At 44.6% G+C, this 18465-nt stretch overlaps 1 protein-coding gene across 1 annotated transcript; it reads right to left on the bottom strand.

Annotated features, from left to right (window-relative positions):
* Nucleotides 1–3: 3 nt before the first annotated feature.
* On the bottom strand, nucleotides 4–17814 carry abcb4 (ATP-binding cassette, sub-family B (MDR/TAP), member 4). The gene is made up of 27 exons (XM_070966320.1): nucleotides 17749–17814; nucleotides 17552–17621; nucleotides 16844–17006; nucleotides 16690–16735; nucleotides 16236–16427; nucleotides 13617–13788; nucleotides 13378–13502; nucleotides 12493–12664; nucleotides 12186–12299; nucleotides 11136–11246; nucleotides 10905–11030; nucleotides 10305–10508; nucleotides 10043–10213; nucleotides 7957–8118; nucleotides 7636–7830; nucleotides 7273–7419; nucleotides 7050–7154; nucleotides 6640–6717; nucleotides 4668–4751; nucleotides 4338–4541; nucleotides 4145–4245; nucleotides 3862–4002; nucleotides 3205–3361; nucleotides 2911–3108; nucleotides 2050–2256; nucleotides 1600–1746; nucleotides 4–1062 (listed from the first exon to the last, which is right to left on the bottom strand). The coding sequence occupies exons 1-27, from the start codon at nucleotides 17808–17810 to the stop codon at nucleotides 856–858; spliced, it is 3861 nt and encodes a 1286-aa protein (XP_070822421.1). The 5' UTR covers nucleotides 17811–17814; the 3' UTR covers nucleotides 4–855.
* Nucleotides 17815–18465: the final 651 nt, after the last annotated feature.

Below are 18465 nucleotides of genomic sequence, written 5' to 3'. Positions count from 1 at the left end.
CAATGATTCAATAATTGAATATAAAACTTTTAATAGTTACATACAAGCATATTTTCCAAAAAGGTTAGTAATTCTGTGCATTTGTAGAAACAAAATAATACTACTGTGCGACTGAAAAATGAAATGTGCACAGCCCTGTGTATACAATATTTTCCTCGATTAAACAGTTCAGGCACTTCTGCTCATTTGTGAACTCAGACCGTAGCAAACAAGCTGTATGATTACAATAAATTATCAAAGAATTTTCCTCAATATGTGAACTGAAGAACACCACTTATATTTGAAGATGATCCCAGTGTTAGAGGCACTATCATACATAAATCCAGTGTACTGGCAAAGGACATTTGTCATAAGTATTTTGCAGTTAACAGAGGGTGTCACCAAATGTGAATGGATCTTTTCAAACAAGGAGAAGGAGAAAGAAAACATGAGTGGAAATGATACAGTGGGCCTTTTCCACAGCCGACATTTTGACTTATTGATCATCGCAGGAAAATCAAGTCTCAATAAAAACGTTCAAGTGTCCCAGTAAGCCGTGGCAGTGAGCCAGCGTGCACGACACCAGCATCCTGAACCTGGAGCAGCTAAATGGAATTCAGCTATTCATTTTATTATTTACACTTGTGCTCGTCCTACTGCCACATTCCAAAATACCTTCTTTGAAAAAGGCCCACAACAGTGACGACTAATGAACAGTAGTAGTTATGACTGAAAGCACATTCAGACCCAAACTGCTCCACCGAAGCTGTTCAAACGGTCTGAATGCGAAGCAGCAAGCTGACATCACTCCCTCTGGAAAGACAAACATCAAAAGCACTGGGTGTTGTAGTGCTCCCTGTGCCCCCCCTTGTCCTTTCATTCACTGTGGTGGCCCATCTGTTTGGTCACCAGCATGTGGTAGACTCCCTTCTTGGCCAGCAGCTGTTGATGTGTGCCCTGTTCGACCACCACTCCTCCCTGGAAGACAGCAATGCGGTCTGCGTTTTGGATGGTGGACAGACGGTGGGCCACAATGATACACGTCCTGCCCTTCCTGGCCTGGTCCAACGCATCCTGCACCACCTGCAAAGACCAGAATGACAACAGTAACCTCACATGACCAGAATTTGGGGAATCTCTGGTTATCGAATCCACAGGCTTACTTCCCTGTTTCATGTTTTCCATTCTTAACTCGCTTGTTATCGCTTTTGGATTATTTCTTCTCGTATCAAGTATTCATATCTTGTATTTTGCTTTCGGTGTTGGTTGATGAGGTTGGGAGCACAGTAATTTCCATCATTTTATGGAGGAAACATTTGAAACTTGACCTTGACCACTACTGCTCCTCTTTTATAAACACATAAAAAGTTCTGATTTGACACTGTAAACTTTTTTAAAACAGCCAAATGGCGTCTCTGTCCATGACCACCTTAACAGTAAAATAAATGTTTATACTAATGTTTATATTGTCTTCCACTTTAGTACACTGAAATTCTGCTTTGACAGATCAAACACATCGCTCTCAACGACTCGCTGGTGTCGCCATCATTGTGGAATGGATTCATTCGGCACATTCGGCCTCTGGTGACTTGTGAGCAGAGGGAAAGACTAAACACTCACCTTCTCGCTCTCAGTGTCGAGTGCGGAGGTGGCCTCGTCCAGGAGCAACACTTTGGGGTTGCGGAGGATGGCTCTCGCTATGGCAATACGTTGCTTCTGGCCACCTGACAGCTGCGTTCCCTTATCGCCTGCCTGAGTGTCATACTTCTGCTCATACACAGAGAGAGAGAGAGAGCAGAGGAACATAATATTGTTAATATATCACCAAAATAAAGACAGAAGCATCGTGAAATCCACATCCCTCCCTATGAACTATGAACACTTTATTTCAAGGGTCAATCATCTCTTGTTAATTTCCTTTGAGTCTATATGCAGTTATTGTAATTTGGGTAAACAATGGTTAACTGTAAGGTTTCGTGACTTCACAGAGCCGTGAGATGTTGTAAAGATAATAACTGCTGGATCTAAAAAAGAAATGTGTGCACTGCTGACAAAGATCAGCACAGTTACCTTAGGCAGGTTTTCAATGAAGCTGTGAATGTTGGCCGCTCGAGCTGCTGCCTCTATCTCCTCCATGCCCACAGTGCGGCTGTTGTCTCCATAAGCGATGTTTTCAGCCAAGGTGCAGTCGAACAGCACAGGCTCCTGGGACACGATGCCTATCTGGGATCTCAACCAGTGGATGTTCAGCTGCTTTATATTTATACCGTCCAGCCCCTGATGGAGAAAATGATTGCAGAATGAGTGGTGGGGCTTTTTTGGCCTCCTTTTTCATTCTTCACCAACTCTGCAGGCTCTTTAGCTTCTGTAGTCATTACTACTGAGGTGGTAGTGTATCAGGGGTTTTTAGGGCCTTTCATGCTTTTTCACACCTGCTCTGGCCAGAGCAGTGAGTCTGAACCAAACATTCAAGTAGTGGGCCAAAGCAAAGCAAAAAAAAAAACAACAAAACAAAAAAAAAAAACTCAATAAATCACCAAATCACAGTTGATGGTGATTCAGAAATGAAAATATTTCTGAAACAAGATTCTTGCACTACTACTACTACTACTACTACTACTACTACTACTACAACTGAACAGATGCTTTAAATTGGTGGCCTTGTAATAGCAATAAATACTATTATTCTCTTCTTCAGTACCTGGACTGTCAGCAACAACACCAGCCAAATCAAGATAACCTGAAACGGTTGGTGCAGTAAAGATAAGAACACACATGCTCCACAGACCTTCTGCTGTCTTCTAGGTCCCTATCTCATCAGCACAGTGCCTTAAAGCAGCCATAAACACCCTGGCTAGCTAACCATTAGCTACCTAGCAGGAGGTGAAGAGGCCAAGTACAAAGAGCGTGGGTGTGTATTTATCTTCTCACCACTTTCCCATTTCTGGGGTCGTAGAACCTCTCCAGCAGCTGGATGGTGGTGCTCTTGCCACAGCCGCTGCTCCCCACCAAGGCCAGAGTCTCTCCCTTTTTAACCTTCAGGTTCAGCCCTTGGAGGATGGGTACATCAGGCCGTGAAGGGTAGTTGAACTTAACATCATCAAAGCACACGTTGCCGTCAAATTTCTCCTGGAGTTTTAAGGGATGAGAGAGAAGAGCGATGTGTTAGCGTGTACGTAAAAAGCTGTATTATGGGTATGGTGTCTGGGGTTTTGTGTTATGTACCGGTGACTCTCCCTCCTTTGACAGATTATCAATGGCGGGCTCTTTGTCGATCAGCATCATGAGGTGGGCAGCTGACAGTTTGGCCTTAGCATAGTTTGGAGTGAAGGAGTTGGCCTCTCCGACAGCCATGGCACCATACAGAACAGCCGAAATCACACTGGGGGATGAGGTCAAGCGCACGTTAGTTTTACCTTTCACACCAAAGAGTCAAGTGTTCAGTGAGGCTGAAGTTAATATTTCTGTGTTTTGCAGTTGTTTGTGCCCTGACAAGCTGAGCATGCAATGAACTTTGGATTTTCTCTAACAGGTAGAATAAAAATGAAGGCGACGGCTCCTCCCAGGAATGACACCCTGAGTTCCCTCAGCAACCCGAAACATGTGTGTGTCTGTTGGATCAGCAAAGGTGCTGGTGTCTCGAGCGACTGTACTCTGGGTTTGAAGTCCACCCACTGATAATGACTCTTGCAGTGCTTCAGGCTAATGATTAAAAGCCCTATAAACAGTCTGTCCTCCCACCAGGAATGCTTCGGTCTTATGTGACCTGCTGTAAACTGGCATTGCACGCAAACTGTTGGACAGCTTCTCTCTCATAAACCAAAACTCCTGGCTGTTAAACATCAGATTAAGAGACAAGACAAAATCACGCTGCTCACTCACAGGAATACCCCCTCAACCTCCATCCGTCCTTCCTGAATGAGCCAAGCTCCAAAGCGGAAACAGGCTGCATAAGCAAAGTAGATCATGGCCTGGGAGAAGGAGAAGGTGAAACCATACACATGGGCCTTCTTCTTGGAGTTCCTGGACAGAGAGCAACAGAAAGGCGGCATCAGAGAGAGCTCTCTTGAAATGAAGTACTTTCAATTATAATACATTTATGTTGTTTGTTCATATATGCCATGAAGACGATGGCCTGTGGTTAAAATAATGTCATTTTCCGTACTTGTAAGGCACTTCCAGGTTTTCCTGATACAAAGACTCAAACTTTGGTTCTCTGTTGAGGGAGACAACAGTACGGATATTCTCGATGGCCTCTGTAGCAATCTGTAAAGACAAGCCGTACAAACATCATATCCAGTGTATATCAAAAGGTCACTGTTTCAACAAATGGTGCTCGTCCTTTAAGAAAAGGCTACCTTTCCAGCCTTCTCCAGCTCCTTTTTGTCTTCAGCAGCGTGTCCGGTGAGCAGCTTCATCTCCGCAGCGCCAGCCAGTGCTATAACAGGCACCACAGCCAGGATGAGCAGGGTCAGCTCCCAGCCGTACACAAAGGCTATGATCACACTGGTGCCCATGTTGGCGAAGTTCTGCATCAGCGTGGCCAAACGTGCTCCTGTGGCCTGAGCAGATGTGGAAGATGGGAACCAAGCAGACGACCAGATCACTGATTTCATTCGATGACTCGTAGATGGTAGTCTTTGTCAAACAGCTATGTTTGTTGTCTGAGTGTGTGTATTGAGACTTACCCCTTGTACTTGGGCAGCGTCAGTAGCCAGTCTCGTTGTGAGTGCTCCAACACTGTTTTTGGGGTTGTCATACCAGCCGAGATCCTACAAGAGGACAGGGATAAGTTTAAGATGTCTCCTTAAAACTCACTTTTACAGGACGATCGACACTCAACGTCTTCCTTTTCCATTGAGCTTGTTTTAGTATCATCATTTTAATATTTTTTATAAGCACTTCCAGATACTTTTTATACACTTTCATCTGTTTTTGAATGCAATTCTTTTATTGACATTTGCTTAATACCAGATTGTCTCTTATACTTGCATCTTATTTTATTATTATGTGATTTCTTCCTTTACCTAAATTTCACCTGCTTTATAGCTTATTTCTTTTATCCACGTTTTACTTATTTATACATGATTACATGACTTAATTCTTTTATTTTGCACTTGCATCTGTTTATGTATGGCTCAGTGCTGCTCGATACACGTGCCCTTGTGTCATACAGTGGCATACCATTTTTTTATATTCTGTAAATCCTCTCATCTGCACTACTACTAATTAGTGATACAGTGCTTTTGCATCCTAAGACGCGAAAAACGCACGAAAAAATCCCATTCAAAGTAAATGGGAGACGGCGAAAAATGCGAAAAAATCTTCCCCTTTTTCAAAGGGCTACTGCTCCGGCATACGACCTAGAGACGCCGTTACGATTTCAAAACGTAGACACAAGTCTCGTGTATGGGTGTAGTAATTCTCGTTTTGGTAGGTCGTATAATTTTGGAGCAGTCGCCGTTCAATGACCGTGAGCGTTTTGGGAGAAATTGTGAGTTTATAATGGGTGTGTATTGCACGGAATGTTCGCACTAGAGTGGAGGGGATTAACTGCCAGAGTGGAGAGAAGCTCTGAAAATTGCCTGAAACATTCGTCTTTCCACGCTCCTCCAAAGCACAAATTTCACTGTACACGCATGACACTTTCCAAGGTTGTAGTCCCGCTTGCGCTGATTCTCACAATGTGCCTGGCTAAGCGATAGGACTTACGGTTTTTGAGTTGTGAGCCTCTGAGCGAGGAGAGCGCCTCTGACCTCGCCCATAAGGTCCAATACAAATGAAAAACAGGAGAGACAGAAACCAGCCGTTTTTTAACTCGCTTTAAAATTGGCATTTTTGAGGCCAGCGAAAAAAGAAAGTGATCAGCGTGTAGAGCAAAGCCTTGTGGCTCTCACGGTGAAGAAATTTCGGCAATAGGTGTTTCGGTGTCAGCGTGAGAAGCGTTTGTTCGGAGGGTGCGCAGAGGCCAAATTCAGACGTTTCTCAGACTCTCGCAGACCCGCAGGTGGCTTGATCTCAAGTTGCCATGGCAACCTCTGAGCCTGAGTGCCTCAGGCTCAGAGGAGCTTTAGCTGCAGCTGTGCAGCTCAGTCAAATGATTAGTTCTCCATTAAGCTCTATAGTGACATGCTAACCAGCCACAGCCAAGCCTACTACGGGTGAGTTGTATACGTTAGTGATGTAATGTGTGATGTTGGCCTGTTAGCATTAGCCACAATGCTAACATGCTAATGCTAACATGAGGTCCTATGAACTTGTTGGTGCATGGAGGTATACCTGATGATGTCGGGTTGGTGTGCTAACATGCTAACTTAGGCTAAAATGATTGTTAAAGGCACTCTAATGTTGGTTCAGATGTTTTTAATGTGTTATTTGACATGTTAATGTTAGCATGCTAATGCTAACATGCGTTAAAATGATGGGGAAAGGCATTCTAATGGCGTTTCAGACCTTCTCAATGTGTTTTCTGACATGCTAATGTTAGCTTCGCTTATATGCTAGCGCTAACCGCACGGCCTGGCGTTTGGCACACGGCCCGGCGTTTGCGCACTGTATCATTCCCGCCGAGGGGAATTTGTCTAGTTATTATTATTATTCTCATTATTATTATTATGTAGAGCCCTGTGTGGGTTTCTCATTTCAGTTTGATGTACTCACCTGTCTCATCATGGACGTAAAGGCCCTGAGTCTCAGCTTCAGGGTCAGAATCTCTCCAGATTTACCAAAACAGAAACCCTGATGAAAGTTTACAGACAGACAGGATGTTAGCACATCTGGACAGTGAATTTATGCGATAAACTGCCAAGTGGCCTGCACGTGTTTACACTGCAACATACTGTTGTGCGTGTGTGTGCGCCCGCAGGTGACACTTGGAATGATACAAATACAAGATACAAATATTCATTAGTTTAGTAGAAAGGTATCAATCTTCTCACCCAACTCTCTGCAAGAAGTCAAACAACTGTATTTCCAAAGATATCAAACTATTCTTTTGAGGGCAGTGAACACACCCAGGAAGTCAACATGCACGTGTGTGTGTGTGCACATCAGAGTGTGTCCATGCATACCTGTAGAAACATGGTGATGAAGGATACACCTCCAATCACAACAAACATCAGAGAAAAGAATTCAGATCTTTGCTTGACAACTGCTTCATCTGGATGTGCAAACACCTGAGAGGAGAGACAAAAACACCTCATTTGTAGCCTTCCACAACACCCGATTATTGCTGCAATTAACACGACACATTAAAATAAGTTTTGTCCTACACAGAAACCGTGAGTAACCTACAGTGATGATCTTGGAGAAGATGACAGCGAACAGTGGCTGCATTGCTCCGTTAATAATGGCACAGATGGTCCCCACCAGAATGTACAGCCACTCGGAACTGTTGAGACGCATCACTTTTAAGAATGACACGGGGGGGACATTTTCATCCTGCAGGAAGGGAGAGAGAGAGCAAGGCATCTGATGTCAGGATTTCTGGTAACTGTGGGCTTGGACTGTGAGACCATACAGCATAAAAGTTTACAGTCTACATAAGTTGGAAAATAGAAAACTGAGGACGGTTTGATCCGTTTTTCTTTTCTTCTACCTCATGTGCAAACATTGGCCCAGCCACTGAAATGCCAGAGATGTTGAACTACAGCTCACCTCTTCTGTCTTGTCCTGGTCACGCTTGAACTTTTCTTTCTCCTCTTTGTCTCCCTCTGAGACAGCGAAGGAGGAGCCTCTTGTGGACTTCCTCCTGTGCAGAGAGGACTGAGAGAAGGTCTTAACTAATGGGCTCTTCTCACCTGCAGGCAGCTCACATTCTGCCTCCTCCCCATCCTCGACTTTCTGAAAGGTCTGCAGTAGGGAGAGACAAGAAGACACAGCAGACGTGAACAAGGTCAAATCTGACCACTCTGACATTCAAAAGATCCAGTCCAACCAAAGAGTGTGTCAAAGTGTTTCTCTGTGTGTGTATGGTACCTGCATGGTGACCAAACTATGGTAGACTCCCTTTCTTTCCATCAGCTGGCTGTGAGTCCCCAACTCTACAATGTCACCTTTCTGGAAGCCAGCAATGACGTCAGCGTTCCTGATGGTCGAGAGGCGGTGGGCAACAACTATGGTTGTACGACCCAGTCGGACCTGCACACAATGATACGCGTCTGAGTTTTTGCTTACGTTCACGAGAAGGAGCTTAAATGTTTATTTATGTACATACAACACGTTTGCAGTTGGCACTTTTTAATATAAGTGACAACACTAAGAGTCTATGGCCATGATGGCAGTGCTATGAGGTTGTACTCAGTCACAATGGTGCTTTGAACTAAATGCTAATGTCAGCATGCTAACATGCACCTTATTTTAGCAAATTAACATGCAAAGAGCAGATAATTAGATAATGGGGATGCCATTAGTTCTGCAAATAAAAAACTGGATCACAAATGTCATCATGGCACCATGGATATCTGCACTTTATTTCACGGATGGACCGAACAACAGGCAAACCAACACTGCCATCACACAACATTTGCACCACTAAAATAGGAAAGTAGTGAGCTGAAATATTCTAAATTACATCTGTATTCTACTTACATTTCTTTAAAATGCAGCACAATGTCTGCATCAATGACAAAATGCAAAGTAAGCATTACAGCTGCGTCCTGAATGAAGCAGAGCATGGGCTCTGTTTTCGACTCTGCCGCCGGCGCGGCGCAGGGTGCGCACCCCGTGCAGTGGTATTTTCATGCAGCGCAGGCAGCCGCACAGCGCACTTGGTATTTTGGTAAACCGAGGCGCACAGAGGTAGGATGGGCGTTGCGACACAGTAGGGGGAGGTGTCGGCATAATTAGCCGGTGGATTTGGAGTTTCGTTCCATTTCGGTCCACGCCGGCAGCGTAAAAGTGCGCTGAAAGCTCGCCACCCCAGAGCTGGTCCACTCTGTCCGCCAGCAGCGCACCACTGGGCAAGTGGATTTTCTTAAACCAGTGGAGTCGTGCGCTCACGTCACCAGTACCTCACAGGCAGGTTTCCACAGTGTTTGGCATTTCACTGTGATCAGTAATTAGTAACAGCCGCGACTCAATGCAACTATCTGAGTCAGCGCATACAGTCAGACCTAAATTTATATATTTTGATCAGTATCTCATCTGACCACATCGCAAGCGCGTTTAGCACACCTAATGGTCCCTCAACCTGACCGAATGTACACAGGTGAGACAGGGATGTCTGGTGATCTGTGACTCAAATTGCCTGGTGACAAACGTGTATGCTACTTTCCCCGGGGCGGCACATGACTCATTCATCCTGGCGAATTCTAGCATCCCTACAGTCTTTCAGGGGGACACCCGTCTGGATGGGTGGCTGCTAGGTGATAACGGCTATCCACTGAAAATGTGGTTGATGACGCCATATATCACACATTCAACAAGACAGCAGTGTGGTTTTAATGGTGTTTTCAGCAGTGCTCGGTCAGTCATCGAATGCACACTGCGATCAATAATTAGCAACAGCCACGATTCAATGCAGCTATCTGAGTCAGCACATACAGTCAGACCTATATTTTGATCAGTAGCTCATCTGACCACATCGCAAGCGCGTTCGGCACACGCCATGGTCACTCACCCTGACCGAGGGTTTGAGGAGGAGGAGGAGGAGGAGGAGGAGGAGGCCGAGGATTTGCCATCTAAGGACATCATATTTAGACATGAGTGACGTCAGTCTCCTCCTGGGAGAAGTTTGGGTGTCAGACACTTTCCTGCGTGGGCTCAGTCATCCTTGAAACTTGCCATGCGCCTCGCCAGTAGCGTTTTTAAAGGTGAGGCGAGGAGCTGGTGTGATTGGTGAAGATTTGACTCGGCTGTGTCAAACCCACTCCACGCCTTCTCCCCTCCCTCCTTCCGAGTTGCGGCGCTGGGTGGGACTGATATGAGAAGGGGAAGTAGATGCGCCGGGAGCTCAGTGCACGAAAATCCCAAAGTCTGCGCCGCTACACCCCATCGGCGAAGCGGACCTGACTTTGCGCCGCACTGGTGGCAGAATTGAAAGTAGAGCCCAATGTGTCTGTACCTTGTCGAGTGCAGCCTGCACAATGGTCTCACTCTCAGCGTCAAGTGCAGACGTGGCTTCGTCCAGCAGAAGGATTTTGGGGTTGCGGACTAGAGCTCGAGCAATCGCAATCCTCTGCTTCTGTCCTCCACTCATCTGAGTCCCTCGGTCTCCAACCAGCGTATCAAACTTCTGCAATGGGAGTGATGAGTCTCAACATTAGCAATGGTGGGTGGAGGTCTTGATAATCACAGAGGACAAGGAGTCAGAAATACAGCCTTACGTTTGGAAGATTCATAATGAAGTCGTAAGCGTTAGCCTCCTTGGTAGCCTGTTCGATCTCCTGCTGCGTCACGTCAGGCCGGCCATATCTGATGTTCTCAGTGATGGTGGTGGCAAAGAGGATGGGCTCCTGACTCACCACTCCAATCATCTCTCTCAGGTAGCGGATGTTCAGAGAACGGATGTCGTGACCGTCAATACATACCTAAAAAGTGAGAGCCAGTCACAGCACCTAATTTCCCTCTATTCTAAGATCAAGTATAGTTAGGAAGAATTCAGGAGACCAGACCGCTGTAGGCCACTCCTCATCCCTGCTTGAGGATAGCGGCTACAGCCTACATTAGCAGCTACTAGCATTACACACCCGAATTTGTGACTGAAGTGTTGGTGATCTAGTTGTAGGTTTTAAAAAGAATAACAATGCATGAAATAATAAGAAGACATCTCTGGTTCTGCCGCATGTTATGTTGTTTTTAAACCATCCATCATGAGTCTGATGATGTTACAGGGGTGCCTTGCTATCGGTGGAGTATTCTTTTAAGACAAATTGACAAATACGGAAACAATCCTTTGAATGAAGTGGGTCAGAAATATCACTTACTGATCCTTCCTGAGGATCGTAGAACCTCTGCAGCAGCTGGATCGTGGTGCTTTTGCCACAGCCGCTGCTCCCCACCAAAGCAATGGTCTGTCCGCTCGCCACTTTCAGAGACAAGTTATCTAAAATCTACAAATGAAAGCAACGTCAGTTCTGAGATACAGTTTGAAGTAATATAATGTCTGTTGATTGTTTTCTCTTTTAAAGTTCAGACAGTGTCCATGGGGAACACACTTTGATTTCCGGCCTTGAGGGGTAGTTGAAGTGAATGTTCTTGAACTCTATGTCTCCCTTGATGTAGTCAGGCTTGAAACCGTCCTCTGAAAAGCTGTTGATGCTTGGTTTCTGTTGAGACAAGAGTGAACAATATTTTTACTTCAAAAAAACTCAAAAAGTTTCGTTCTGGTTTGTAGCTTGGCCACAGCTGGATAGAGAATCTGATTATTATCATAACCTCAAACAGACAATGGGAGGAAGCCGCTCAGCCCTCCAGGTTAGGGTGAGCGTATTTAACAAGGCTAATGTTTGTTTCCACAGCTCTTTGTGTTTTCACTGCGTCTTGTGGTGCGGTTAAACACACAAATCGCTATTCTCTCTCTTACTTTGCTTTTGAGGAAAGGTAATTAAGACTAGACAGTGGAGTTTATTTACGAAGCACCTTTCCAGATCAGGCGTCACAAAACCTCTTCCAAGAATAAAAGACAAAAGCGAGATATAAAATGGGATGTGATATAAACGTAGTACATGAAATAGAGATAAAATAAAAGCAAGTAAAAGCAAGATGTCTGTGAATTTGCTATCACAGGCCTTCTCTACATTTAAGGGCCCAAAGGTCTCAAGGTTGGACAACACAGAGACATCAAACAGTCACACATTAACATATTTAGAGACCATTCCAGCAGATAGCAGATAGGAAGTCTCTCCCTGTCTCAGCTACGGTGGGAACTGAGGTCTTCTCGAGAAATTGTACACACAGAGAGGACCATTCAAGGAGGATTGCTCAAGTATTCACATTTGTAATAAGGAAATCGGTCAAAGTGCACAGCTGTGCAATATCAACCAAATGACCAGCAATCCTCATTCAAACAGCAGGTGCTCCAATTAGAGCAAAATCCAACATCTCATTACTGACTCCAGGTTGTCGGCTTAATCAAAGCCGCCCCCCAGAGAGCCTGAGTGCAGAGGTGCATGTTCGGTAATACAAACTGACAACTGCCCGGCAGCAAAGAGATTAATAAAAATCTTTTGATGTGTGCTTTGGGGAAATAATGTTACATTCCTTACATGATCAATAATGCTGTAGACTTTATGTGCAGCTCCGCGTGCGCTGGCAAACGTCTGGATGTTGGGAGTGGTCTGTCCCACAGTGAATGCTCCAATAAGCACAACGAAGAACACCTGAAGACACACACACACACACACACACACACACACACACACACACACACACACACACACACACACACACACACACACACACACACACACACACACACACACACATTAGCATTAGTGACCCTCTTTTTCAGGGTCTCCCTTGTGCTGAAAGGGAAAAAATAACTACAGATTCTGTCATGAGGTGTCTACTCACGGTGAGTACAGTTCCAATGGTGTACTCCTGACTCTGGACAAGTGTGCTGCCGTACCAGAAGGCCAGAGCATAGGACAGGTAGATCATCAGGAAGGTGATGCCCATGGCGAAGTTAGAAGACATCGCCTTCTTTATTCCCACTGTCTTAGCATTCTCCAAGTTCTTATTATATCTGTGGTGCAACACACACACACATACACACACAGGCACAATCATGAGTGTTGGTTCAGTGCAGAGCAAAGCAAGGGTTAAATATGAATTAGATTACAATGGCAACAGAGCCCTTTGGCAGCAGAAAACACTCAAATTCTACGGGTTTAAATAGGTTGGATCCAGTTACAGCCTTTCAGGGTCTTTTTCTTAATGGATTTATTTATTCGCCCTGCACAGATGTTTTGCTTCGTGGAACAGAAAACAACCACATTTGCTGTCACGAGATTAGTCTGAATTCTGTTATCATTTTATGGTGACACTTTGCATTTGGATGTTCCAGCCCTGCAATCGGCTGGCGACCGGTTCAGGGTGTACCCCGCCTCCCGCCCATTGTAGCTGGGATAGGCTCCAGCCCCCCGCAACCCCGAAAGGGATAGGCGGTATAGATAATGGATGGATGGATGTTCCAGCCCTGATAGTCAGCAATTAGGCAGGTGAAAAAAAGCACCTTGAAACTACTGATACTATATTTCATCCCATTCACTGTATTAACTCTTAGTGATTCACCATCAATCTTATTTTGATTTGAATATATTAATTTAATAATAATTTATGCTTTGCTTTTAAAGTACTTTTCTTGTGGATTTTTCAGTGTTTGTGAAGCACATTGTGGTCCATCTTTTTCTATGTAATGTGCTACACAAAGTTTTACCAAAAACATACTGCACACACCTCTCGATCTCTCTGTCCTGACCACTGAAGGCAAACACTGTCCTGACAGCAGAGAGAACCTCTTCTGCCACAGCTCCAGCTTTGGCATATGCGGTCTGCTCTTTACTGGTGAAAGACGCCAGCACCTGCTCAGACAAGGAGAGGGACATAATGCTATTAAGAATACCTGAAGAGGGCTGCAAGGGAAGGTGGACAAAGAGAATGTAATCTTTACAATAACAACATAACAGGCGGCTTACCTTACTGAAAAACGCAGCTGAAATGCCCAGCACAGGGCTGACAGCCAGAATGACCAGGGTGAGTTTCCAGCCTTTGGTGAAGCCGATGATGAAGGATGTGATAAAGGTTGTGTAGGCCTGGATCAGCATCCCTGCCTTATCACCAATACCCTCCTGGATCTTATAGACATCACTGCGCATGCAAACATAAACAACATATTGTCCACTAATGATCGTCAGAGTACTGCGACATTTCTATACATTATGAAAGAGCTAAAACTATTGTGCTGCTGTCAGGTGAAAACTACAACTTTACTAATCCAGATTTTAAAGTTTTAACTTGAAATAAATAAAATAAAAAAACACAAAGAGAACAAAGAATTACTCAGCATCCTCTATACCTCAGGATTACACATGAAATGAGAAACGTGAACTAGAGCAGAGGTGGGGATTGTCTGGTATCTGGGCCCCATGCAGGCCCATGAGAAGGTTTGAAGCGGCCGAGCCGAATTATGAATCCAAAAAAACAACGTAGAAATCCAAAAAAACAACAAAAAAAAAATCTGTAAACAGCAATTACTTTTAAAATAGTAGACTAATATGTCCCTCTGAGTGGTCCCTGAACGCAACATGTAGCGGTTACATTGAGTGTAGCTAGTGTGGCTAATGTTGCTCACAGTGATGAAAAAGGCCAACTAGGGCTGGGCGATATGGCCGAAAACTCTATTGCGATATAAGTGTTTTATATTGGTCGATATCGATAATTATTGATATTTTTTATGACCTATTTAAAATAAGGACCGGGAGAAAAATACATTCAAGTTAAACATTTTTATTTTAAATTGAGCCTTCCTCTGATTATAATCCCCTCAGCTATCAAGGCAGAAAGGAAAGGAAATGTCAACACAACCATGGAAAACACTCAAATAATAAATGTTAAAAAAAGTGTAAAAATGTAAACAGAGAGAAACCTGAGAACTTTTTTTCTGTAGGTTTAGTGCAGGAAGTTCACAAGCTGATTCACCTTCTGCTGAATAAAATGTTTTCAGATATGCGCAGTGTTTTGGAAACATAGCAGAAACTGAGGTAGACTTGACTGAACTATAAAACCAGCCTAGACTTAAGAACAACTTTAGTCACTCTTCTTACTCTAAACATACATGAACTATTCAGTTATATTTTTATTGCAAGTGTGTTTAAGAAAAGTTTTTTATAGCCTGGCTTCTCCTCAGTGCTCAGTGAAGCATGTCTTTAGCTATATGATGTGCCGTTGCCTCCCGTTACGTCTTTGTGCCTTTTAGATGATTTGTCATCAGGCACTGAAGCAGATACCTCTGCATGGTGGCCGCTGCTGCGGTTGCAGATGTTGGCGAATACGGCTGCGCTCCAAAGAGTGCGCGCGGCTAAGGTGGTTAAACAAGTTTGTGGTATTTACCGGTCTTGGTGGGGACGACAGTCTTGCATAAGTTACAGACCACATTGGTCTGACTACGGTCCGACTTACAAAATCCAAAAAACTGCCATACCGGCGAGCTGACTTTCCCTGTTTTATCGACAATATCTTCGCTCGCTGCAGCGCTCACTTTCTATTTCTCATCTCACTCCTCGCGAAGCATCAAACACGAGAGAACGACAAGGCGCAACCGAACGTGACGTTACATGATTGGCGTGTTAGCGTGTCTCTCACTGATTAGTGATTACTCCCTACGTTGCTCAGTTATCTGAGAGCGAGTGCCTTTGTTCATGCAACCAACCTCGCTTCGCAACTTCACGTTTCTTCCGACGAAGAAAAAAAAATTATTGAATGTTTTATCGTACGCATTTTTTATTGATATTGATGACGTGTCTATTGCGAGACATATCGCTATCGTTTTTATCGCCCAGCCCTAAGGCCAACCAATCTTAAGCATCATTGCAGCTTGAAACATACAACTTGGAGCAATGTGCTCGGATGAGGTAACCCTCAGAGCAGAATCTGGCTGCCTAACAAGCAGCTTTCACAAGACCATTCTAACACAGCCAGTTAAACAGGGAAATGCTGTATTGAGCGAGCTACTAGCTAAGAATCTGAAACCTCATTCAGAAGGAGAATTTGTGAAGGAGTTCCTTGTTGCTGCTGTGGAGCTGCTAACACTGAATAAAATTGTTCCAAAGTGTCTGTTTGTCTGGAATAATTCATAGTGATTAAGGAAAACCTGACGTGGAAACTCAGTAATAGCAAATGTCTGTTTAATGTGGAAACCAGCTGATGTGCCTGACAACCTACAACGCAAAATCACTGAACTGCAAAGAAACAATGAGCTCAAAGCTACAGCAGGTACAACAACCTCCTTCTGCTGGTTTTCTAGGAACTGTGTGCACATCCTGAGGACTTCCCCTTCCTGAGGAGACATCGAAGGCATCGTAGTTTGCATCTGTGTTTGGAACAACCTACGAAGTTCTTTCAAAACTGACTCTTGCAAAGACTGACTGACCCAAACCTGCAAAACCAGCTGCGAGTAGCATCATCATCATCATCATCACTCCCATCTGACATCAGAAGCACTTCCAGCTATCCCACTCCAGGTTAGTGTGATATATGTGTTCAATCATAAAATTCCCCTCCCCTGAACTACAGCGTGTGATTCCTCTATGACTCACTCTGTGAGGCGCGTGTTGAGCTCTCCAGTCTCATTGACATCGAACCAGCCAATTTCCTGCTGCATGATACAGTGGAAAAACAGCTTGCGGATGCGTTTGACCTGCCGCCCGGCTGCCAGGGTCCAGAAGGACACCTGCATGTAGGCTGCCACCAGCACGATGGCCCCCATGATGGAGTAGTAGATGGCAAAGCTGGAAGAGGAGAAGCACTGTGATACATCTGACTTGAAAACTTCATTTGTTGAGACTAAATCGAAGGCAGTAAATGCTTCAAGTAGCAACAAATTAGTAGCTGATGTAACTTTATGTCCACAGTAAGAAAAGCTGGAATTTTTCTGTCTAATGTCTGAGCTTCCTCCATTTATGAAATTCACGACAAACATAAAAAGACTTTAAATTCAACATGCGGGTGAAGCTTTCACCAGATGAGGACAGACTGCCCATATAAACTTACAGATGCATGTCCTCTTGTAAGTTGCCTCCCGTTAGGTTGGCGAAATCTGAAGACACGAGGCAACAAAAGACATGGCTGAGAGATGTTAAATATAATCCTTCTGAAGTGTTTATTTCAGTTAATTATGTGTGCCTGTCTGTAACTGCAAACTCACTGGGGTCACTCAGGTTGACTTGGGACGTCATGGAGTCCTGTATAAAGCTGTCCGTCATGTCTCCAAACACAATGCACATGAGGGGAAGCACTACCCCGTTGACCATGGCCATCACTGTCCCAACACAGATCAGCACAATGTCCCAGCTGTCTGCAAACCTGAACTACAGCCACGAGAGAGTGTGGAGAGACCAAAGAGAAAGCGGCAGAAATCAGTATCTGAGTATCCTCGATGCTCCTGAGAGTTGGCTGGGTGGAAGAATTTGGAATTGTGAAATCAGAGCAGGGAGAAAACTTTCAGGTCTAAGGAGCTATTATATTCTCACAGCAGGGGACTGGTGGAGTCCACCCAAACAACAGGAGGATGTGCCGCACTCCCATCCTCTCCCCCCAGCTTCCCCTCTCACCTCACACACTCACACATACCTCAACACGCACGCACACACACCTTGCTGTTAGATCTCACCGTCTCTGGACATCGTGACATGTCTAATAACATTAAAATAAACCTCCAGTTGATCTCAGAAACACTCAATATGGCTTCTCCTGCTCCCTGCTTCTTAGCACACGTAACATTTCATTTGCAATTTGCGGCAATACAGAAACAGTGGAAAGAGTGGGATAGTAGAAAGTGAAAAATCAAGCAACATGAAGCTCTTCAAGAGCAAAATAACACCTGGGTGTGACAAAGAGAGCTGACTGAGCTTACCACAGCAAAAGGGCCCACCATGGGCATCTTTGGTGATTTTTCTTTCTTCTTTTCATTGTCTTTGCTCTCACTGGAAGAGTCATACAAAAAAAAAAAAAAAGAGTCAAATATAAAGTCTGTTTCTCCAGAGAGCAACACAGACACCTGATGACACCTGTACTGAAGTCCGTTTGAGAAAGACAGAATTGAATACATACCTTAAATCTCCATTTTGTTGTTTGGCTGAGGCCATTATTTCCTCTTCTCCCTTCACACTCATGTCTAGGTCCTGTCAGAGGAAGAGCCCGTTTACATTTCACAGCTCCAAACAATTTATATCATCCTTTCTGAACCCAAACCCTCCTCAAATTTGCGAGGAGCAGCCTGGGTTTCAAAGCTCAAACTGCGGTTTATCCTAAACTGTATCGTCAAACTGCAGCATGTGAAACAGGTAGAAGTATCAGAGAAAAGTAGAATAAAATAAAAAGCTCGCTGGAGCTACTGACCCACCGTTTGCCGCTGGCGCCCCAGACTCCTGTCTATTTTTGACAGGGCTGGTGATCTCACGCTGGACCAAACGCTGTCCCCCCTCCTCCTCTTCCTCCTCCTCCTCCTCCTCACGTGGCTGTATGACCGGACAAGCCGACGTAGGAAATGACAGCGTTGACACTCGCCCGCTTTCGTCCTCAGAGACATGCAAATTTTACTCTTTTTTCTGTGGCTTTTTTATTCTGTGTTGCCTGTCGAGCATGTGATCAAGGCTTCGTAGACAGTATTCCATAAAATAGATGAACATTTTAGGAAATGCATAAGATCGGTTTCTTGTCCAGAGGGAGGCTAAATGAGAAGATCGGTACCACTGTCATGTATGCTGAGACAGCAGAAAGTTATCTTAGTTTAGTCAAACACTGGGGAAGCAGCTAAGTTAGCCTGGC

The sequence above is a fragment of the Chaetodon trifascialis genome, chromosome 7, assembly GCF_039877785.1.
Source record: "Chaetodon trifascialis isolate fChaTrf1 chromosome 7, fChaTrf1.hap1, whole genome shotgun sequence".
NCBI lineage: Eukaryota > Metazoa > Chordata > Actinopteri > Chaetodontiformes > Chaetodontidae > Chaetodon > Chaetodon trifascialis.
Note: the sequence above shows the minus strand (reverse complement) of the source record. Positions and strands in the feature narration are given on the sequence as shown.

Coding starts and splice junctions, on each gene's coding strand:
- abcb4 (XM_070966320.1), bottom strand. CDS start 17,810: ATGAGTGTGAAGGGAGAAGAGGAAATAATGGCCTCAGCCAAACAACAA. Junction 17,622..17,748: donor CAACAAAATGGAGATTTAAG/GTATGTATTCAA, acceptor TGACTCTTCCAG/TGAGAGCAAAGACAATGAAA. Junction 3,362..3,861: donor GAGGTTGAGGGGGTATTCCT/GTGAGTGAGCAG, acceptor CTCATCCCCCAG/TGTGATTTCGGCTGTTCTGT.